At 36.6% G+C, this 24,890-nt stretch overlaps 1 protein-coding gene across 18 annotated transcripts in view; it reads left to right on the top strand.

The window, feature by feature from the left end:
* ANKRD44 (ankyrin repeat domain 44) overlaps positions 1–24,890 on the top strand; it is a 384,212-nt gene that overhangs the window by 146,405 nt on the left and 212,917 nt on the right. For all 18 annotated transcript variants that reach the window (XM_007494559.3, XM_056794152.1, XM_056794155.1 and 15 more), the window contains exon 2: positions 14,914–14,997. In XM_007494559.3, coding sequence (XP_007494621.1) covers positions 14,914–14,997 — 84 coding nt within the window. The remainder of the gene's footprint in view (positions 1–14,913; positions 14,998–24,890) is intronic.

The raw sequence follows: 24,890 nt of genomic DNA, 5'->3' as shown, positions 1-24,890 counted from the left end.
GTAACAAAATGCAACTGTTAGGACTCAGGTAGAAATAGCCAGGATGCCTCTTGGAAAACCACTGAGTAGGAAGCACTGAACTGAACAACCCTTAGCAAATACCATTAATTAGCCACCCATAAAAGGTTTGTGACTTTGCTGTTTTTGTAAGCATCTGGATATAGTATGTGGCCTGGAAACTGAGATTGTCACAATAATTTAGACCTGAGAATACTCAGCGTGACCAAGATCAAGGAATTTACTAGAGTTTTCTGCACTGCTCTTCTTACTGTGATTATGATATCTCAGTATCTGGCATCTTTTAGAGAAGCAAGGAGAAACAAATAGAGACATTAAGAATTATAGGTTGTAGTAGAAGAATGTAATGAACACACACAGCCTTAATGAGCCCTGGATAATATGGCTATTACCGCCCCCCCCCCCAAAAAAAAAAAGACCTCCTTGTGTTATGATAAGGGAGATGTTAACCAATTCAAGAAAAAAATCAATTTTGAGCTTGGGGATAATTTTGCATAAGTTATCATTTAATTCTGTCTTTTAGTATACAAAAAATAAATTGCTGATTCCCTTATGGAACTTGAAATGTGGAATATCATTAAAAGAGTCTAAGAATAAGAAGATCTGAATTTCCACTTCTAGTTTTAGGTTCCCTATCATCTCTGATGTTTTTTATTCATTAATACTCACAAATGTTTCATAATTATTATTATTTAATTAAAAAACAATTCTATTGATATCTTTTGGGTTTTATTCTCCCAGAGAGCCATTTGTTGTTGTTCAGTCATTTCAGTCATCTCCAGTTCTTCCATGACTCCATTTGGGGTTTTCTTAACAAAGATGTAGAATGATTTCACAATTCCTTCTCCACCTCATTTTACAGATATGAAAAGTGAGGCAAATAGGGTTAAATGACTTGTCCAGGGCCATACAACTAATCTGAGGCTAAATATGAACTCATGAAGATGAGCCTTATTGCCTCCAGGCCTGGCATGGCACTCTATCCACTGCTTCACCTCGCTGCCTTGCAGAGAGTCATAACTGAAAACAAAAGTAATTTTTTAAAATAGAGAGTAAAATGAGAAAAAAGCCCCAGAAAAACTGATTGATATAATGATCCCTGTTTCTGCAAAGGTGTCTGTGTGAATGTGAGATATCTTCTCATATCTTTACTTTGGGGCCAAGATTTTGTGTGTGTGTGCTTGTTCTTTTCATTTATGTTGTTTTTGGTTGTGGTAGTTATAAACATTTTTTCCTCTTGTTTTACTTACTTATTTAAGTATTAAGTATTAGTATCAGATATTAAGTATTAAGTATTTAAGTATTAAGACATATTTAAGTCTCAGGTACTGTAGAATTAATTCAGCTAAGTTTCAGATTTGATCTTGAGTCATTTGAAACAAGATTCATTGAAAGGGGTATGTGGGAGCAGTTACTTGGCAGGAAAGCCACAGGAAAATACAGCATCTGGCAAAGTATGTCTCCCTTTTTTTTTTTGCTTTGCCCTTTTTGACATGACCTATTTTTGAAATGTGATTTATATTCAGTGTCCTGGTGGCAAGTTAGACAAAACAGAATTGTCTCCCTGGAGGTTCATAGGGGATGAAGGGAACAGAGCCAGGAATTAAAGGAAGTAACCTCGATTTCACCTGGAAACATTAGTATCTTGAAGGGCAGGAGGTTTGGATTCTCTCTCTCTCTCTCTCTCTCTCTCTCTCTCTCTCTCTCTCTCTCTCTCTATATATATATATATATATATATATATATATATATATATTTTTTTTTTTTTTTATAAAGAAAGAAGGAAGGAGGCCAAGAGACCTAGTTTAAAGTTAACATCCAGAAATAAAGCAGCAACCACAGAACAGAAAACAGTATTTATGTTTACAGTGCCTAAGTAGGCAGTTTTAGGGAGAACTTATATATTGCAGAGGAACTCCACTGGAGATTTCCACAATGAATACTTGAATATTAGAATAATCACTTGGGCAGACCACAAAGACAAAATGTTTCTAAAAGAAAATTTTGTTATTTTATTACAACTCCCACCTTTCCTCTTTACCCAGAAATATTCAGTGGCTCCCTATTATCTATAGGGATAAAGTCACATAGGCTTATATAATGTTAAAGAGATCATAGGGATTGTATTGTACCCTAATCTTGTATAGATGAGGAAACTAAGGATCAATAAGGTGAAGTGGTCTATTAGGTGATGCATATATCAAGTCAGTAGAAGAGTAGAGTAATATTTTTACCTCTATACAACTGCCACCTCAATGCTCATCCTGGCATTTTAGATCCTGAGCAGTTATCTAGCTCCAGGCTAATCTCCTATTATTCCCTAGCATTAATCCTTTGCTTTATATCCATGCTGCACTACTCATTGTCCCCAGAACACATCCTTATTTAATCATGCCTGCCTGGAAGCTTTTGCTTTTTATGCCTTGCAAATTGTAAGGGTTTATGCTTGATTTGAATTATTAAATGACCTTCTCCCCTTGCCTATAAATTCCCATCCCCTAAGACCCCAGTCCTTTAAGATAAATTCAGAATTCACTTCCACCATCTTTTTATTTTTTTTTAACTACACCTATAATTTTATTGAGAATTGGCTAAAATTCAGCTTGGCAGCAGATTCATACGGATTATAGTTGAAATTGAAAGGTGCTCCAAAAGACAGTTCAGCCCCTTTATTTTGCATATGAGGAACCTGTCAAATGTGGGATTTGAACCCAAATCTTCCATGATAGGCTGCCTTTTAATAATAATAATCTTTAAAAAATACATAACACTTGGAATTTTCAGAGGACTTTTCAATAACCTTGAAAAGATTATAGGCAGAAATATATTGGTAACTTTCCAAAATACATGAAACACTTTTGATTTTTAATCTACATTATTAACATTTTCTCCCTCACTTTCAACCAAACAATCAAAGCCTGATTTGTAGCAGTTTTCCATTTCTGAGACTTAAATGCTCACACTGAAATTTTAACAATTGGCTCACCTAGTAGGAATTGGCTCCAACACATCCCTGAACAGTGTAGGAATGATCTCGATTGTACAAATGAGGCTTAGAAATTGAACCTTAGAAGTGAGATGATTTATGAGGTTATACATGTAGGAATTAGCAGAATATGGACACAACCCAGCTTGTGACTTCAAATCTAACATTCTTTCCACAATATCTTGAAACTTTCTTCTAACCCATATGTACCTCCTCTGCAACCCTAGAAGACCTAATTTCTGAATTTTAGTACTTTTATTGAGTGTTCCATTCAATGATTAGTTACTCTTAAAATACATAATTGGACTTCATCTTGCTCTGCATGCTGTTCTTGGAAAATGTAAAGAAGTAGATTGTCTTTTCCCATATCTTAACAACAATTCTTTTAGGATTCTGTTTCTGACCAGATACTCCAATCAAATAAATCATGACTTAACAGTATGTCCTAAAAGTAAAGAAATGATTACAATATCTCATTAATCATTTTAAAAGGTCTACATTATGTTCCAAGTTGAAATAACGTAGGTATACAAATTTGTAAAGGAAGGGGCCCCAGATTTTTAAATGTATACCACACCCAAACATAGATCCATTATGTTGCAAATCTAAAATAGAATAAATAAAAAGTGATTACATATTATATAGCTGTAATGCTTATTTATTGAATGATATTAATTGGTAGCATAACATTTATTTGTATCTCTGGGGATGTTATTTGAATGACCCTATCTTTCTTTAGATTTCCTAGACAGGTTTAAAAACTCATACTTTACTAGAGCAAACCAAAGCCTCCACAAATTATTCTACTGGCTTCCCTCTGCTCCAGGTTGTGCTTTTAAAAATGAGTTTCTAATTGCTTACTTGGACCACTAGATGGTACATTCATCCATAGTATTTGTAGGTAAAAGTAGCAGTTTTTGGAACATAGATCCTAGACTGTGAGCTAAGTGGAAAAATAAGATGAAAACAAAGGTGAGAGTCAGTATGATACTATGGAAAGTGAGTTAGAGATGCTATGGTAGAGCAGAAAAAAATTTAGAATCAGAGAATTCTGAGTTCAATCCCCAGCTCTGCCTTAGCCATCAATCAACAAGAATTGATTACATTGCTATTTTGTGCACTGAATTGTGTTACAGCTAGCCCTCAAGGAGCTTACTCTTACCAGGGGAGCCTTGTAAATGATCTGTATTACCCTGGACAAGCAAATCAATCCTTTTAGGAGTTGCCTCATTTATAAAATGAAAGGTTTCAGTTAGACAAGCATATGTGTCTCTTCTGTATCTAAATCTATGGACCTATGTCAGTTTTCTGGAAAAGACAACAAACTCCATAGTATGGGCATGATCTCACATTTTCTTTGTATTCTCCAGAACTCAAACCACGGTGCATGGGTGTATGTGTGGTGGTTCTAGTATTTTTGGTAGCCTGGTGGTAGAAAAAATATTGCTTCTTAAGATTTGTGGGCTGCTTTGTAAATTTTGGGTTTCAGTCATTAGTAGGCATCATAGTTGACCAAAACCATTATTTGGGGGAAGATATAGAGTTTAGGGTAAGGACCACCACTTATATAGGATGGATAGAAAAAAATGTGAAAACTTTGCCTTAAAAATGTTGAAGAGAGAGGATGTTACAATATTCATTGGTATTGATTTGAATTAATTTAACCAGGCCATATTAGGTCATTAATAATTACCATTATCTTCACTTTTATTGGCTGGACCACTGAGATGTAGGTTGGCTAACATTCACAAAGTCATATAGCAAGGCATATTTCACCTTTTTTGTTTGCTCTTTCTACAGATCAGCACTGTTCCTTTCCTCCTCTTGTGGACCCCACTCTAAGAGGAATGGGCTAGATTAGATTAGAATCCTGTTTCTCCTACAACACTGTTATTTCTAGCAAATGACTTATTATTTCATAGTTTCCCTGCCACTGATGAAGCCTCTTGGGATATCACGGTTCTGAGCTTTATAGCTTTTTGCTTAGTACTGTGGATTGTATAAAATCAAAGTGGGGCTAGGAATTGGGGAAGGAAAGATAACAGGAATCAGTAAAAATCCAGAGGTCAACTTGAGTCAATTTTGTAGCATTAGCATTCCTTCTTCTTCTACCAGACTTTTCATCCAAACCATCATAATCAGTAACCAAACTGACAGGTTTGAACTTTTTTCTTTTTAATTGCTGTGCTCACTTTCTGGCAAAAGGGCTAATGAATAGTGTTAATAACAGAAAAATGCCTAAAAGAGATCTCTAAAGTAGAGGAAAAAGAATTAAAAAACATGAATATTTGAAACACTGGAAGATAGAGCTTTGATTAATTACTTGAATCATGTAAGCTACCTTCATGTTGGAATAGACAATCAAAATTGGTCTCTCACTTAACCCTGTTAGCCTCAGTTTCCTCAATTGTGAAATGAACTGGAAAGAAAGCAATGACATACCACTCCAGTATCATAACCCCATTTGGAGTTATGAAGAATCAGATACACTGAAAATTACTGAAATATTTTTATATATACATAAGCAAATTAATTATGAAATATTTATTCCAAAAACTAATATTTACAGTTTCAATAACTAGAAGTAATAATTGAAAAGTTTTCTGGGACAGCATTTTGAATTATTACTTACTGAGCAACATTTTTAGAGTTGTATGACATCCCTAATAAATTCATTTTTATGTCTGAGGACACTTGGTACTGTCCAGAGACCTTATGATACTTACGAGAAACCATTTTCATATTATGATTCTCATTATCCTTCTGTGATAGATTTGAATTCCTGCTTAATAGCATCTTTTGAGCAGGTTTACAAAGCAAGACCTTTGGGCACTGTGATAAATAGCAAGTTTTGCTGGTTAATTCTAATGACTTCAACCAATTTTGACTGCTTCTTTTGCAAAACTCTTAAGTGCTGCCTGATGCACAAATCAGTTGTTACCTAATAAAAGGTTTCAACTTATTCACTTAAGTGGATGATTTCAAGCAACAGTATTATTGCTACACCATCTATTAGCCAATAATAATGTCTTCCTGTCTTGCATACAATTGTCAGATGACAAGAGTCTGGACACATGTATAAAAATATCTTGTTACCTTTAGACGTGTGTGTGTGTGTGTGTGTGTGTGTGTGTGTGTCTGTCTGTCTGTCTGTCTGTCTGTCTCTCTCACCCCTCTCCCCCTGAATTTTCTCTTAGGCTTAAATTTTGTGGCCACCCAATCTGATCAGAAATAGACAAATAAGATATCAAGACATTTAAAGAAAAAAAAATAAAGGCACATTATCTGCTTCTTTCTCTAGACTTTAGTTTCCCACTGATGCTTAAATGATATACTTTTATGCTCTGTAGAACTTTTAGTGCTGATCTAGAGATGGTTTTTAACTTTTCTATGGCTTTAATACCCTTAAACACCAGTACCTTTTGAATAAGAAACTTAACTATGAACTAGAGATATGGCATTTCACAGTTAGTATTGTACAACAGAGAATACTCCTATAAACTCCTACAAATCTATAGTAGATTTACAAAGTCTACAATTTATCCATTGTACAATTTTATAATTCTATAACCTTAAAGATTTGCAAAGTGCTTTCCCCACATCATCCTAGTCAGGTAGGTAATACAAGTATTATTATACCCATTTTACTGATAAGGAGAGCTGCTGTTCAAATTCAGGATTCCTCAGTTTAAGTTCAGTACATTTCATACTGCATTCCATTTAGTGGGGGCATTTTTTTTTTACTATCAGTGGAAGTGACTAAATGAGAAATTTAATTTCTCTGGTAATAATATTTTTAATACACTAACAATAGTGAAAAGACCAAGGATAAACCGAGGCTTGCAAGGAAAGCCAAGAATAATAAGAATTATTTTTAAAGGTATTTTGGAGAAAAGAGAAGAATCACAAAAGATATGTCCACTGCTGGGGAGGATGGATTTAAATAGCATCAGTCTTGCCAAGACCACAAAATGAAAATCCAAAGGATCAATTGGGTACAGTATTTTAACTGACAACTTACTCAGAAGTAACTATTCTGAACTCTCCCTGTTCAAGAAGTGTGGGGAACAAAGAGAACATTTTGAGACTTTGTTCTTCTTGTAATTGTGTAATTTTGAGTATTTTTTTTTAATGTGATTAGACCAGAGAGCAGTTTACTCTCTTGCTCCCTCTTGTGTGAAAATTGTGGTCTAAATTAACCCTGTGTTCAAATTAGAAAGCTTTGTGGCATTTGAATATGAGCTCTAGTAGTTTAGAGTAGGTTCAAAGAAACGTGGGATCCCCTGGACTAAATTTATACATATGAATGGAAATGGTCAAAAATGCAAATGTAAAGCTTAAGAAGAAACAAGTCTAATAAGGAACAGAAGGGGAAGTTAGCAGATGTGGTTGCATAGGGAACTCAGTTAAAAAAAAAAAGACAAGTATGGGCGATTTGGAAGTAATAATACATATACAGAAGCATGTTATAGTTCTTTAAGAGCGCTAAAGCTATTGAGTTTAGTGAGGAGAACTAAGGACAACAAATGTTACATTTAGGTTTAAAGATATATCGGAGAAAAGTGGATCAAAGATGGAATACAGCCAGTGTAGGATGGTAGGGATGGGGGAAATGGGATGAGGATAACAGACCTTATAGAGACAAGATGGAATTACTTCACTCTCATTTTGCAACTGTTTTCTCTACCAAGAAGAAAACCCTTTGGACTGAAACAGAACAAAAATGGATAATAGGGAATTAATACATTATATTGTGAATTCCTTGAGCAGGGAGTGTCTTTTGTGTCTTTTTATGCCCTTAATAAATGCTGATTGATTGATTGATTGATTGATTGATATAAGATACATGGGGCAATAGTAAAAAAATCACGTAGATACCTTAGAGCAAAAAGTAATGGAATCATTATACATATTTGTAATGGGTTTTGCTTTTCTTGCTTTCTCAATGGGAAGATGATGGGGAGAAAGAAGGAGAGCATTGGGAACTGAAAATAAAATAAAATTTTTAAAAAGTAATGCAAGTTCATAGGATCATAGATCTGAAAGGGACTTCAGAGATTTATTTTGACCCCTCATTTTGTAGATGATAATAATAATAGTTAACTTTAATATATCATATAGTATATATTTAATAATAAATATTAAATATCAATAAATATTTAATATAATAAATAATACATAATAATAAAGCATTTCGAGCTTTCAAAGCTTATTTACTTGTTAATAATATTATATATTCCCCCAATTACATGTAAAAACATTTTTAACATTCATTAAAATGTTTTTGAGTTCCAAATTCTCTCCCTCTTTCTCATCCTTCCTCCCTCCCTCTTCCCTCCTTCCCACACCTCATCCCTCCCTAGGATGGTAAACAATCATATAAAACATTTTTTTCCTATTAGTTATTTTGTAGAAGAGATCTCAAAGATCTTAAAAAAGAAGAGAGTAAGATATAGTATGTTTTGTTCTGCATTCAGACTCCATCAGTTCTTTCTCTGAAGGGAGATGGCATTTTTCATCACGAGTCTCTGGGATGGTCTTGGATTATTGAATTGCCGAGAATAACTAGGTCATTTACATTGTTCATCAAAAAATATTTCTGTCATTTAATACAATGTTATTCTGCTTCTGCTCACTCTGCTTTGCATCAATTCATTTAAGTCTGTCTAGATTTTTCCAAAATCAACCTTCTTGTCATATCTTATAGCACAGTAGTATTTCATCACAATCATGTCAAATGTGTTCAGTCATTTTTCTATTGATAGATGACCCTTCAATTTCCAATTATTGCTATCACAAAAAGAATTGCCATAAGTGTTTTTTCAAAGCTTTTTTAAGCTTATATTATCTCATTCTTTAGGTAAGGAACCTTGGGCCCAGGGAAGGAAGTGAATAGTCAATAATAAGTAGCCAAGAAAAAGATCTTTAATAATAATAAAAATCATTTTTATATGTGATGGCTCTCTGGATGGGGAGAAGAAGAAAGATGCAGAGGGAAAGTAGGCAATATAAAAACAAAAGATAGCAATATATATTTTTATATACGAGTCATGCAAAGTCTAGGTCATCTCATTCCAAATCCAGGATTCTTTCCCCTACAATATTTCTTAAGGAGATTGTTGAAGAGATGAACTTTTATCTTGTTGCTTGTTAACCTGATGAAACCCACTGGGAGATGGTTGATAAAAGTGGCCATTGGATCTAAAAATCCTCTTTGGCTCCACAGCCTCAGACCTCCTGCTGGAGAGTGTCAGAACAGAAGGCAGCTCTCTTTGGAAGGCTGTCAGCCACTCTTCTGGTAGAGCTGTTCTTCTGAAAGCCAGTGTGACAATTCACTTTTGAATAACCCCTCTCTGTTAATCAGTCAAGAAGCCACAGTGGGCATCCTTTTAAATGAACTCAAAGTGTTTACTCAGTGTCCTTTCTGCCTCCTTGTCTGCTCAGGTTATGGTCTCAGTACCTTTAAAAATGTAAGAGGCATTTGATTTTATTAAAGTTGAGCATGCCAAGAAAAAATTCTGGTTGTTGGTAATGAAATAATGCCTCTCCCCCAGTTAAACACACAGAGCTGTCTAATTGAAAATGTGATTACTTCGGCATATCTTACATGACTTCTAAACTTCATTTCCCCCTTTTGCTATGGGATTTTTGCAGCTTTGACTCTTGTTACTATTTAATGTTTATTCACTATTCCTTTTGCACTTCATTATGCACATACTTAAATTCATTTTGTGCACTGCTACTCCTGAAATGTGTGAACCTTCGAATGAAATACTTAAATACTACCAGAATTAACCCTATGTTTGCATGTAGGTAAAGGAAAGCAAATTACACAACAATCTCAGTTGTATTTCTTTAGTTCCTTCCAAAAAAAAGTGAAAGAATTGGAAACAATACAGAATCGTTGACTGTTTTAGTGAGGAGGAGAAAAGGTCTTAGGCATTATGATTGAGGCTGTTAGAATACAAATAGTCTCCATCTCTTAAAACTAGGCAGCATTATTTAGATGCTGCTTTTCCCATAAGATGGCAAGTAATTTACTAGATGGTCTAGCATTAGTCTGGACTTTGGGGGCAAAGGGAGAAGCAGAAGCCATAACTGGAGAGGAACTGATGGGACTTTCAGCCAGGTCACTACTATGTATAAAATGCAAAAATTTATAGAAGTAAAGGTTGCCACCCTGATCTATTCCTCCTTTGGTCTTTCTCCATTGTTTAACCCTCATGCTTGATTTGAGGAAACATTTAGAGCTGCTCACCCTAGGCAGAACTTCAGACACCTAAAATGCTAGTTAGGAATATTTGGAGAGCATGAGGTGAATGTATTTGGAAATATCTGGTTAAAATCTGAGGAAAAGGAACTAAATGTTAAAATGATTTACATGTGTTACTTTATTTTATTCCAGTGGTGGGAGGGGATAGGAGATCTTCTCATTAATTATTTCTCTAAAAATCCATGTTGCCTGAAGGATTGCAGTTTTTTGGAGGATTTTTTAAACTAGTGTTGATCATTTTATGGATTAAGGTCATGTCTGACCTATTTGAGCAGGACACCCAAACGTGAATAAATAAATGTCAGTGTTTAGCGATCACAGTACTGTTTGGGGATTCACTGATTGTGAAGAGGAATGCTACTGGTACCAGCACTGTGGCCTGGTGCTACTTTCTTTTGACTTGAGGAAAAAACTATTTCTGTTTCACAGGGAATGTGTAGGGAGGTGTGTGCCCAGGAAGTATAAGAAAAGCACAAAAACTGGAACTCCTGAGACCTGAAGCGTTGCTACTTCTTGGGTCTCTAACGCACTCCTCTATTAGGTGGCTACGTGGCAGAGGGGCATTCACAGTGTTCTGCAGAGTAAATAGTCCCAGTGTAGATGAAGGAGCTGTATACACACACACACACACACACACACACACACACACACACACACACACACACACACACTACTCCTGTGCTACACACTGGTTTCACTCTTTGGTACAAGTGTCCTCCATAGCTCTCCTCAGGAACATTCCAAGCATAGCTTAGAACTGTTTGCTTTTTTAAATGAATGAATTCAAAAAGTAACAGTGCAGTCTACAGATTCCTTTAAGTGTGTGAATGATGATCTTCCCTGCTCTCCAAATTCTTGGTTGCATAAGTGACTTAGAGAGATTGTTTTCAGCATTTGGTGTCAGAGTCTCAATTCCACAGCTGTTGATAGAAGGAATTGGATTTTTCAGACAAAATCCCCCAAAGGCCTGGATACCTCCTGTCATTTTCTTCATCATTTAGGGTTCAAAAAAGCATAAACTATCATACAAATTTATGGTAACTTGGCTACTACAGAAAACAGCTTTTCAGATTTTCCTAGGGAAGAGAGAGTGAGCTCTCATTTCTTGAAGCTTGTTGACGCATCCTCTTTCCAAAACACCTTTATGGTTTAGAGGTTCAGACATAAACAACAACAAAAAAATTATCTTGAAAACAGTGTCTGTCTGGGTTAATATGATGTCTTTTACCTGAAGGAACTTGATTTAAGGGTAGTAGATAGATTTAACCCCAAATAAGCTTTGTATCTTTAAACATTAAGTTCAAAGGCCTCAAAGAGCTAAAAATCAACAAATAATAGAAAACCTGCACCAATTTCCTTTCCTCTTTCTTTCTGTCTTTTGTGTCTTATTGAGGACCTATTCCAGAGCCATTAAAAAAATCCCAAAAGCTCTTAGCTTCCATCTTACAATCGATACTGTAAATTGGTTCCAAGACAGAAGAATGGTAAGGGTGAAGCAATGGGGATTAAGTGATTTACCCAGTGCCACACAGCTAGGAAGTGTTTGAGGTCAAATTTGAACACAGGACCTCCTGTCTCTAGGCCTGACTCTCAATTTACTGAGCCACCTAGCTGCCCTCGTCCCCATATTTCCCCCCTTTTTACAGAGCTGAAGTTAAAAGGAAGGTAGGAAAAATCAGGATAGACTAGAACTACTTCCACCTTCCTTTCTTCTATTTCATTCCTGTACCAGGGAGATCATACTTTAAATCTCAACATTACCATAAATGACTTTATCTCAAAGATACCAAATTCTGAAATTCCTTTCTTTGCCAAAAATTTCTTCATCAAACCTCTGGTTTTGAGTTTCACTTTGGATGCTTATTATCTGTGTTATCCTGAGGAAGTCATTTAACCTTTTCACTTAAGTTTTCTCATTGGTAAAATGGCTTAATAGAAACCACTCCCTAAATTTGTCCTACCTGCACCCCATTTTTTGCATGTGTAGGTTGTGGGACATAGGAACACAGAGGATAAAAGGTGTAGGGTGCAGTGCTCTCTCTGTCTGTCTCTGTCTGTCTCTGTCTCCCTCTTTCTGTCTCTCTCTCTGTCTCTCTGTTTCTCTCTCTGTCTGTCTCTCTGTCTCTGTCTGTCTGTCTGTCTCTGTCTGTCAGTCTGTCTCTCTCTCTCTCTGTCTCTCTCTCAGCACTTGAGGGCTACATGGCTTGGTGGGCTTCGAATTTTGGCTTAGGGTCTTTTTTAGATAGGTGAGATTTTCGGTCCCCTTCCCATATTTCCTTTTTTTCCTATATCTCCATTTTTTATTAAAATTACATTTTTGAGAACTACTGACAGACTCCTGACTTGAGAGTTGATTTGATAATGGCGACCACAATATTGTAATTAATATTACATTAAATCATGTTACTTTCACTTATTACACTGCCATGAAGGTACTTGGCACAGTGGTACTGAAAAGTAACCTTGCTATCAGGAAGACCTCAAGTTCAAGGGTCACTCGTGTATGATCCTACTCAACTCACTTGATTTCTCCAAGTGGCTCTAGGCTAGAAGCTGCCAATCTGTTTTAGGTAAGGAGATTTCATTAGACCAATGCAATCACAAATTTAGACCAAAAGAGAGCTGCAGGGTTGCTGTGAGATATTTATGAGGCACTTTGCCAGTCTTAAAGCCTGATATACTTATGTTAATAATGACATTATTGAATAAGAACAAGGTAATTATTTAGAGAGAAGGTCGTAGATGAGAAGGCAAGAGAAAGGATGGACACTACAAGTAGAAGGGTGATTCTTATTTTTTAACCTTCCTAGTTTATGTCAGTCTTTTGACTCACTGACTTCTTTTCCATCTTTTAATCTTATGACTCTCTGTGATTCATACCCAGCATACCCATCCCTAGATGAAGACACTTTATTTTTATTATGCTCTTTCCCTACTGGACCTTCCCAGGTGATAAAGGTTGTTGGAGAAAATCTGGAAACTTCTGATTGAGTTTCTTATACATTTATGCAAACATCTCAATTGTAGAGAATCCTTTTTATTCTTTTTTTGTTGACTTTATAACTTTCTCAAGAATGGTAGTCCGTAACCTTCCATTTTCTTTTCAAGTTCCCAACTCTACTTTTTCCCTTACCCTCAGCAAATTATTTCCTTCGTTTCCTCCCTGTGTCAAGAAAATTGAGATAATTTAAAATGCTACCCCCATCCAAATTTCCTTCTTAAAATTTCTCAATGTCCTCATCCATCCTCTCCTTTTTCTTTCCATTCATGAAAAGAAGTAGCCCATCTCTTTGGTATGGCTATTATACCTTCTCCTTGTAATGTCCATCTTCTCCCTTCCCATTTCTGTGACTTTGATTTTTAAATAATTCTCCTTTCTTTTATTCATCTTCATAGTTGCCCTTCAAATTATTGTTATATAGCTATTGTTTTTCATGTCAAACTAATAGGAATGGTTTTCTCTGAACATCCATATAATCATAGCTTTGAGAGGAAAGCTAAGGAAGTGAATCTTTTATGCTTGGGAATTCTGTGCTATAGTAGGCTATATTGACATTACGTTAAGATGGACCATTAATATGGTGAACTGAAAGAGGGACAAATCAGCATAAGTCAGAAATGGAGCAGTTTAAAGCTCCTGTTAAAATCAGTTGTTGGGATTGGGCCCTTGTATTGTCTCTATTTCCAGCCTCTTGAAAAAATGTAGTCTTAAAAAATAGATTCGACTGACATATGGCTCATTTTAAAATACACTCTGCCTTGTGTCAGTCTCTACCACTCTACTGAAATGGTTCTCTGCACAGTCAAAAAGCAACTTCCTTATTTGTATATTAAGTGACATATTTTTTCTTTCCTTAACTTGATATTATTTATCACCTCTTTCTGAGATCTGTTCCCTCTCTGGCTTATGACACTGTAACACAGAATTCTATAGTTTCTCCTTTCTTTCTGATCATCCCTTCTGTCTCTTTCTCTGGCTCCCTACTATTTTTCTATTGTTTGGAGTCCTATAAGGTTTTGTCTTTGGCCTTTTTACCTTATATACTGTCTTCCTTGGTTATTTTTCCTGGCTTCAATTATTATCCCTGTTAAGATAATTTGAAAATCTGCATTTCTACCTGAGTTTCCCACAGCTACCCTCCTACTTCCTTTAGTAGCTTTACCCAAGCATCCCACAGCCTCAAACACATGTCCAATACTGAATTTCTCATCTATATCTGCTGATCCCAGCATCTTCCCATTTCATTTTTGCTGTGAAACCCCAGAGTTATTTTTAGTTCTCACCTGTTCCTCAACCCCTTCATTTAATCAGATGCCAAGTCCAATCTAGAGGCAATGTCTTGTGCTCAACCTCTCCTCTCCATTCCTTAGTTTAGGTCCTTACTTTCTTTTTAATTAGACTATTATATAATAGGTTTCTCACTGGCCTGTCTATCTCCAGTATATCCTCACTTCAATTTTTTTCTCATGTTGTTGTTAATGGAATGATATTTTATATACAGTTATGACTTTGTCACTCATCTATTTCATAAACTCTTTGTATTAAATAGATATTAAGATGTAGTTAAATAATTTTTTTTCAAAATATATATTATTTTAAAAGTAGTTAAACTGACTTCACTTCTTGTTTTTACAGCCCCCGCTGGTCCAAGCAATTTTCAGTGGTGATCCAGAAGAGATACGAATGTTGATCTATAAAACAGAAGATGTAAATGCCCTGGTAAGTGATGTTATTTGTTGACCAAATTTTTACCTGCCCTAGTTCTAAAGACTTGAAACTATTAAGATGATAGCTACAATAAACAAAGAATTAAAAAAGGAGAAAAAAGTCTGTTCATCAATGATTTATGAATTTTATAGTTTCTTAGAACAAAGTTGAGCAAGTAATTGAATATAGTACATGTAACTAATTCCCTGGATTTAACTTAATTATTTCAATCTACAAATCTATCAAAGATAGGAGACTTCTCTCAGGCTCTTATTGTTAATTAAAAACAATGGAAAACAGTAAAGCATCTCCAATCTCTAGCATCTTTATTTTTTTTGGCATTTTTAAAATTTGAATTAATTTATTTAGTCAATTTAGAACATTATTCCTTGGTTACAGTAATCTCTAGCATCTTTAGAAAGGCAATATATTTGAGCAGCTAGGTGGCTCAGTGGATAGAGAACCAGATCCAGAGATGGAGGTCTGGGGTTCAAATTTGGCCTCATCCACTTTCTAGTTGTGTGACCCTGGGCAAATCAATTGCCTATCTCTTACTGCTCTTCTGCTTTTAAACCAGTATTAATTCTAAGACAAAATGTAAGGGTTAAAAAAAAGGATTAAATGAGATAATATATGGAAAATGCTTTTCAAATGGCAAAGTTGTATATGAATGTTCTTATTGGAATCATTACTATAGTCATATCTACATTTCAATTTAGCTATAGATTATTTTCTCCAAAAATTTCTTTTGGAAGCCTCTCCCTTGCTAGCATGAAAAACAAAAATAATTAACATTGGGTGGATTTTTGGAGATTTTATCACAAACAAAGGCTAAGTGTGGGCTACTCTAGAAGTTAGTTGGTAGGATGTGAAGGGCAGGCAGCTCATCGTCCTGATAGACATCATGGCAATTGACCCAGCATGCCTTGTGGTGATCCCAACCCTGGGCAAACACTAGAGAATGTACCTTTGTCCTGCTGATGATGGAGGAGACAAATAGGGTGGCAAGGGAGAGAACTGAAAAATTGTTCTAGTGATGGCACACTCATGGAAAAGTCACACTGTCCTTAGGGTGGCTTTTATTTCTAGTTGGGACAATGAATCATACAGCTATAGACCATTAAAGTTAGATGTTTTACCATTGGTAGATATTTAGTTTAACTATGATGCACTTTTGTATTTATATGTTTCCATCAACTCTTTCTATTATTATTATTATACTATCATATGGTTATTCTATTAGAACTCCTAGAATGGATGTTGAATCTTTTGGACAGTTTCAATATTTTCCAGCCATACTAGAGAAATAAGAAAGAGGTGTTGGGGGATTCACACCATTTCTGAACTCCAATGGGTTACAACAGTTCAAGAGTTAGTAGTTTGTTTCATTCTGCTCTCATTTTCTTCACGATCTCATCTACCATATCTGACTTTGACTTTAGGAAAGTGCTGCGAATGATGTTCCTTTGTGTGATGGAAGGTAAAGACTCAACCAAACAAATACTAAATACCTTCTATGTGCCAGACACTATGCTTAAATCTGGAAATACAAAGAAAAATGACACTCTCCTTGCCTGCCCTTGAGGAGTTTGCATTCTAAAGGGGAAGATAGAATGTAGAATATGTACATATATTTGAATTATACCCCAAATTAATATATTATACTTTGGGGAAGGAAGATTCTAGAAATTGAAGGGATTAAGAAAGGCTTCATATAAAAAGTGGCACTTGAATTGACTTTTTTCTCAATATTTTTTATTTTTTGAAATTTTTATTTAATTAATTTAGAATTTTTTCCTTGAATTGACTGCTGAAGGAAACAAGGAATTCTAAGAGCTACCATCTTTCAATTACACATCCTTGATGATATCTTTTTAGGCATCACTTATAATGACTTTTAAAAAACAGAACCCTTACCTTCTCTCTCAGAATCAGTACTAAGGATCAGTTCCAGAGAAGAAGAGCAGTAAGGGCTAGTCAATTGAGGTTAAGTGACTCACCCAGGGACACACAGCTAAGTGGTGTCAAAGGCCAGAATTGACCCCAGGACCTTTTGTCTCCATACCTGGCTCTCTATCCACTGAGCCATCTAACTGTCTGTATGTTGAGAATTTTTGAGGGGCCTAAGATGAACTTCTGGGACCTGGTTTAGTGACCAAATTTCAGATGACTTATTGTGAGGGAGTTGAAAGAACATTGGACTTTTATACCTAGTTTAAGTAGATTTGAATAACTGTGTAACCAAGGGATAAATCACTTCATTACCTTTAAGTCTGAGTTTCCTCATTGACAAAATGCTAATAATTCACTGCCTTGCAGAGTAATTGTGGGGGAAACAATTCATGAACCTTGAGGTGTTCTATAAATATATGTATTCTTGTTATAGACCTTGTCAAATCAGTAAACATTGATTAAGCATTTGCTGTATGCCAGGCTTTAGAATTTTTTCTTATAGATGATGGTGACCAATGTTTTCATCATATTGAAGAAGAAGGAATTGGATTAAATTGCAGCATGAAGGATTTGATTAGATGTAAAACAACATTATGATTAGTTAAGGTTGTTAAATATTGGAAGGGTTTCTGAGGAAGGAGGAGAAATCATCTTCTCTATAATGTTTAAAAAATAAGCAAATAAGATATGACTCATCTGTGTGGTTATGGGAGATATGTTTAGAAGACTTCCAGAGATCACTTTAAACTCTCTGATGAGCATGGTCTAGTGGGAAGAACACTGGACTAAGTTTTAAGAATACAGTTCCAGTTCTAATTCTGTTATTAACTATGTTGACCTTAGGCAAATGATTTCATCCCATTTTCCCCAACTGTAAATGAAGCAATTTGATGATTAGTAATGTTCCTTTTAGCTGGAACAGTTTATGTTTGGACATTCCTATAAGCCTAAAAATACAAGTTAAAAATCAAGACTCTCCCTAAGCTTTCTAAATGTCAAGGAGCTTAACCCCCCCAACTTAAACAGAGATTTATACAGTCATAGAATCTGAGCCAGAAGGGACTGCATTGGTCTTGGTCATTTAGTCTAGCATATATGTGAAAAAAAAGAATCCTTTCTATATTATACTCCACAAAGGGTTATCCGTGCTACATTTAGACAGATCCCTTTGGAAGATTTCCCTTATCTTGAGCCTAGTTTTATCTCATCTACAACCTTTACCCATTGCTCTTGGTTCAATCAATCAGGATAAGTTGGATTCCATGTGACAGCTTTTAGAGTACAGCTGTTGTTCATTAATCAATTGATTAATAAACATTTATTAAGCCCCTACTATGTACCAGGCATTTTCTCTCCTCTAGACTAAACATCCTCAGTTCTTTTACCAAGCCTCAGATGATTCGTTCTTAAGGCTCTTCACCATCCTGATTTGCCTTGCCTTTTATCATTTTCCTTCCTTAAATATGGTGCCTAGATCTGAACAAAATGTTCTAGATATGGTCTGATCAAGGATCTCAACTACCTAGTCATAAACACTGATCCCTCAAGCAAATAACAATACCAAGAATTGAGAAAATACTTGGGCTTAGAAATTTTTCCTTTAAAAAAAATTCCAGATTACACATTGATATAATTTTTATTATTCATTTCCTGACATTTTGCAATCCATGTTCTTTTCCTCCCTCCCTCCCCTCCCTCTCTTCCCAAGAAGGCAGGTAATAGAATATAGGTTGTACATACATTATCATATGATACATTTTTCCATGTTCACAGCTTACACTAGAGAAAAATTAAGAGAATTTTACATTTCAGGTTGGGAAATAAAACGGAGCTGCTTTGGTGGGAGTGAGTGAAGGCTAGAAGCAGTATATGCCATCAGTAAACATTCTGCACATGAATTTGCTTTATTCCTTGTTAAATGTAAAACCATCATCTTAAAGTTCATTCAGCTAATGCCATGAGCTCAGTCCCAGAAATGGAAATTGCACCCCTTTGACCCAAGACCGCTTATTTACCGAATCCCTTTTCTGAGATTCAGAGAGGGCAAATTGGAATTTCTTTATCACATAAAAGGAAATTAATCATTTTGTTCTTGTGGGTAAGAACTATTCTTCATCAGCAGATGCTGGGCAGTAATAGGATATGTTGTCCCTTATTGGACCTTTGCCCAGGACATGGGAATGCAATTTAGAATCAGTGCCCTGTGTTATATAGAGTGATACATTAGTTCATGATGCCACTAAGTTAGCCACAGAGATGTCTTTTCAATGGCCATTTTAAATGCAAAATTGAAGGCCTAATCAAGGCTCCTTCTGTCTGGTTAGCATCATTCTTTAATTATCCTTTCAGGGCAACTGAGACACCCCATTCTTCAAGAACTGTTTTTCTTCCCTCTGTTCTGACTTAATGCCAGATGAAGATGCCAGAGAGTATTCCAACCAGTTTACAAATGGGGAAATCCTTCTAATTGCAGTACATTAGAGATGTAAGGTTCAGAGTCTTGGGGCATTTTTCATGGTAATAGTATTATTACTCTTTCATGTATGAGATACCCTTGGCACGAAGGACCTGGGTTCTACTTTGGCTCAAGGCTCCACCCTGACATCTCTTCATTGAAAATTTTAGAAGGCTGGCACCAACTCCCTCTCTTGTAAACACACAGACTGTAATATATCAGTGGAAGAGTTTACATATTAATAATATCAAATATGTATAGTGCTTTTCCATTTGCAAAGTGCCTCCACAAACATCACATTATTTAAACCTCATAATACTCCTATGTGATCAGCAGGGCAGCTATTATTTCCATTTTACTGATGATGAAACTAAGAAATGTTATTAGAGCTATCCCAGTTGAGTATAAGAACACTGTATTTGGAATCAGTAGAATTGACTTCCTGCCCTGCCACTTACTACTTATGTGTCTTGGCTCAAGTCACTTAACCCCTCCAGGGATCAATTTCCTCCCTCTGTAAGGTGAAATTAGACTTGGTGACTTTTGACATTTATTTCAACTCTGAATTCTGTGGGCTTGCCCAAATTCATATAGCTAATGAATGGCAAACCAGGATTTGAATCAAAGGTACCCCCAATCTCCCAGTCACCCAGGTTTGCAATCTCAATACTGTTTTCAACTTCTCATTGACACTCACCCTATGTGTCCATTCCATTGTCAAATCTTGTAATTTCTACCCCCTCCCAATATCTCTTCCATAGGTCCCCTTTCTCTCTCATCACAGTTAGCACCAAATTAGTTCAAGCCCTCTCTTTTAGACCATTATAATATTAATATAATAGCTTCCTAATTGGCCTTTCTGCCTTATGTCCCTTTCCTCCCTATTCAGTTTTTCATTCAGCTGCTAAAGTGATTTCCCCAAACCATAGATCTGCTCATATTACCCTCTTCTCAATAAATTATAGTGATTTCCTGTTATAATAATAATTAGAATTTATATAGCCATTTGGAATTGGCACATTTTATTTGATCCTTCCAACAAACCTGTGAGATAAGTAATATTTTGAATCTTCATTTTACAGATGAGGAAACTGAAGTTGAAAAAGGTTGTGATATACCCATAACAGCCATTAAGTGTCAGAGGAAGGATTTAAACTCAGCTTTTACCTTCAGGATTAAATAGAAAAATCTTGTTTGGCATATACAACCTTTTATAACCAGATCCCTTCTTATTTTTCTGGGCTTCTTATATTTTATCCCCTCCCTCACTCTATGATCCAGTGCCAACCTTGAAAAAATACAGAACTACCAAAGTAGTTATAACCACTGGTCTTTGAGAGGAGCAAGGTGATTCTAATTGAGAAAAGCCACACAGAGCTGTTGCTCTTGGATTATAGTCTCAGTGAAGACGCCCAGAATTATAATACTGGAACATCCCACAGTCTACAGAAAGAGGGGTGCTAGAGAGATTTTTTTAATAGAAGGGAGGGCAACAGCCTAGTTATATAACTTCTCTGAAGCTTGGGACATATGCAATAACCGGAGCTTTGGGTGATTAAAAGGTACTTACAAATTGATTGTCTTCTTTAAACTCACTCAGTCCTTGGGAAAGAGACAAACCCAATTCATAATTAATTCAACTTTTGTCTTTTAACTCTCTGGGAAAAGTCTGGGAAGGAGGCAATTTGGATATTCCTTGAAGACAAGGTTATCACTAGCTACATTGGTCTACCCGCTCCCCCTCCTCACATGTGACCCACCGTCTTCCCAGTTTGTGTTTTTGCTTTAATTACCCTCCAGCCTCAATTTCTCACTCTCCTTATTTCTGCTTTCTGGTTTCTTTCAACACTCAGCTTACATTCTACTTTTGTAATGGGCTTTTCCCATCCTCCAGCTGTTAGTTCCCTCCTTCTGGAATTATCTTCCATTTATACTATGTGCAGGTATTTGTATATGTACACATGCATGTATGTACATACGTATATTTGTGAATTTTCCATTTACATTGCTATTTGCATACTGCCTCCCCATTAAAATGTGAGTTCTTTGAGACCAGAAACTATGATTTTGTCCTTGTTTGTATGCCCTCCCTTTAGGACCATGCGGGGCATATAGTAAGCATTTCAGGAATGATTATTGATTAACTGACCAACTGTCTTGTCCTACCTGGGCTTTTCCCTTTTTGAGATGGTCTTCTCCTTTTATGGGAGTCCATTTGAACATTTCCTAAATGATTTAAGCCCTGGAGGCCTGCCAGTAATTCCCTAAATCATCTGAGGATAGAGTGGAGAGGTAAAAAGTTCAAAGAGCTGAACCTCTCCCTCAATCTAAACAGGTTGACCTGGCTTTGCTAGAAACATGGTCTACTTTGGAAACTTGACTTTCTGAATGTATATATGTGTGTGTGTGTGTATACATATATATGTGTGTGTGTATATATATATACACACGTCTAGAGAATGTGCATGCTAGAATACTTCAGAGGAGCTGTGAATTCATCAGTACTGGTATAGTTTTGTCTCCTAAGGATGTGGCCCTTCTCTCAAGGTCCTCTTGTCCACAAAAAACTGGAAAAAAAAAAGAAATCTCTTAAGTGTCAATAATTTTTCCATAGGCAAAATAATATTGAGAATTGGACCATTCTTCACTTTGAGGGCTGTACTTCTACACAACGACCTGATTGTATATTTAGAAACTATCATTTTTAAAATAAGGTGAGGTCATATATGTAAAATGCGCTGAACCTAAAAATACTCTATAAAAGTTAATAATAATAATATAATAATAAAAATATAATAAAATAATACTTTATTATAATTATTATTTCATCGATGCAAATCACCATCCTTCATGGCTTAGTGGATTGTTTCACGAATTGATATAAGAACTCCCCTCTTTCCCTTCTCTCTTGCAAAAACAAAAAACTCCAATCAACAAACAAACAAAAACCACCCCAAGACATAAACTCATCAATTGGGGATGAGTCTGCAAAATCAGTTAAGCTGGTCCTTTAATAAGACATACATAATCTGTCTGCAGAGTAATACTTTATGCCTTTCCAATGTTTTATGAGTTAGTGGAGTTTGTGTTTCCCAGTGCATTCTTCTCAGAAACCTAAGGTCATTTCACTGTGAGGCATCTCAGTAGGATTTCAACAGAGGATGTGTTTCCCTTCCTCCCTTCCTCCCTCTCTGCCTCTGCCTCTATCTCTGTCTTGTCTCTCACTCATGTTCTCTCTGTCTCTGTCTCCCTCTGTCTCTTTGCCTCTCTCTCTGTCTCCCTCCCTTCCTCTCCTTTCCTCCTCCCCTTCTCTTTATTTGTCTCTTGTCTCTCTCTCTGTATATGTATGTGTATATATACATAAATACACAAAATACATTGATGGATATGTGGGTATGTCCTGTGGTCTTCCTTCTTTGGGGCCTTCTATAAGCTTGAAGTCAAAATTTTATTTTTTTAAACCTTACTTTCCCTCTTAGAATCAATACCGCGTATTGGTTCCAAGGCAGAAGAGTGGTCAGAGGCTAGGCAATGGGGATTAAGTGACTTGCCCAGAGAATTTTAATGGTAATTTACTTATCTTGACTTTTTTTGTCCTCATAACTCAAGCCCAGGTTTCTACTTGTTCATACTATGTCAGCAAACCCCAGAAAAGTTTAATCAGGACAGAAATGAATGTTAAAATAGTGAACATAGAATTGACCACATTTACAGATTAATATTATATCCTTCCACTTCACTGTGCCCCCTGCCCTGTCCTCCACCCCAAAGTGATTTGAAACTCAAAATTCAAAACTCCATAGATGAAAAAGTGGGCCTGATCTCTGCCTGTATCCATCTGAGTTCTCCCAGATGGTCCAAGGACTAAAGATTGTGGTGCTGTGCAGTCTGTATCTGGGATTGCCTTCTTTTTCTATTAATTTCTGACATCTGTAAACTATTGCTCTCTGAATTAGCTCCAGGTTGCACTGTTTCCGTGCTGGTTTCTGGCCCATGGCTCTGTTCTTTATGGCCAATATTACTCACTCACATGGCCGATGGGAGGACAAGGGGCAGAACCTTCGTATCCGTCCATTTCGTTGAGCCAGAGCAGAGAACCTGAACAAAGCCTTCTGAGTTTTGGTGGGAAATCTTATTCATCCCCTCCCACACATGTGCAGCCCCTGCCCATATAGGAAGCCTTTCCTTCCCTTCAGGACAAAAAAAGGAAGGAAGAACTATGCATAGGCCAGTCCATTAAGGAGCTGCTTTGGATGCAGGAACATGCTTAGTACACTAAGCATGTTAAAACCTATGTTAAGGAAAAGCAACAAAAATAACTACATAGGACAAAAATACCTATGTACTATCCACATTGAAACCCTAAAGAGGCCCTTGCCTCATCCTAAGGCAGGGGTTCTTAATCTGGCTGACTGTGAAAGCAAGGGGGAAGGAGCATCGTCTTGGAGCTAAGAGAGACCTGAACCAGATTTCCCCACCAGTTGGGACCTGACTTTGTCCAGAGACCCTCAAATGTCTCCATTGAGACCCAAAAATCATCTGTGTGCTGCTCAACAGGGATTTTGTTGAACTCATTGTGTGGCCTTGAGCCACCTGATTTATCTCCCTTGATCTCTCTCCCTTATTTACTCCCCTTGAACTGAACTTAGGATTTAGTTTAAGCATAAGTGTAGGAGAAGAAGCAGTTGGTGAAAAAAGAGGCCAAGGCACTGTGGCCTCCAGACTTTGGGAGCCAATCTGCTTGGGAGGGGCAGACCATTAGGGCTGACCTTTCTCCCACCTCCCTTTTGCACCCATGCCTTTGCCATCACCTGCCTCAATTAACCTCAATAAAACATTTGGAAATATTTAGACTTTGGGTTTGGGCTTGTCTTAGAGATCACACAAGAGGATTAAGTGCTCACAAGGAGGGGGTTGATTCCAACCCCTGTGACTCAGTATCTCTGATCAAGGAAGCTACCATTCTTTCCTTGACACTTGGTCATACCTAAAACCTTGGGGGCTGACAGTTGATGCCCCCTTGGGAGGTAGAGATTACAAGGGGTCATCTTGTCTCAGGGACCTTGACTCCTTTGAGGGGGGCACAGTGCTACCCCATTGAACCAATCTCTCTCCAGTCCCCTGTCCTCCATTTCTCAAGACAACATCTCATTGGAGCCACATCCTTTCCAAGGAGACAGTACCTGGCTTACCTCTCCCCATAAGTAACGGAGGAGAAAACCAATCCCTTCACTCTCCTTCCCCTCTCTCCCTCCTTCCTTTTATCTCCTCCATTACATTTGGCACCCCAGATTGTTTAGGACAAGAACCATCACTGGCAGTTAGTGGCAGTTAGAAGAGACTGGGGGAGGAGTAGCCATCTTGGGACACAGAACAATCCTGTCAGCAGTACTGTCTACTCCAAGGGGGGAGGTGATTAGAAGACAGTTTTGAAAGGGCAACTTTTTTACTGTGGGAGGCTTTTGAAGAAAAGGGTAGAAATTTACATGTACCAAAG

This window comes from Monodelphis domestica, chromosome 4 (genome assembly GCF_027887165.1).
Source record: "Monodelphis domestica isolate mMonDom1 chromosome 4, mMonDom1.pri, whole genome shotgun sequence".
Lineage (NCBI taxonomy): Eukaryota > Metazoa > Chordata > Mammalia > Didelphimorphia > Didelphidae > Monodelphis > Monodelphis domestica.
Note: the sequence above shows the minus strand (reverse complement) of the source record. Positions and strands in the feature narration are given on the sequence as shown.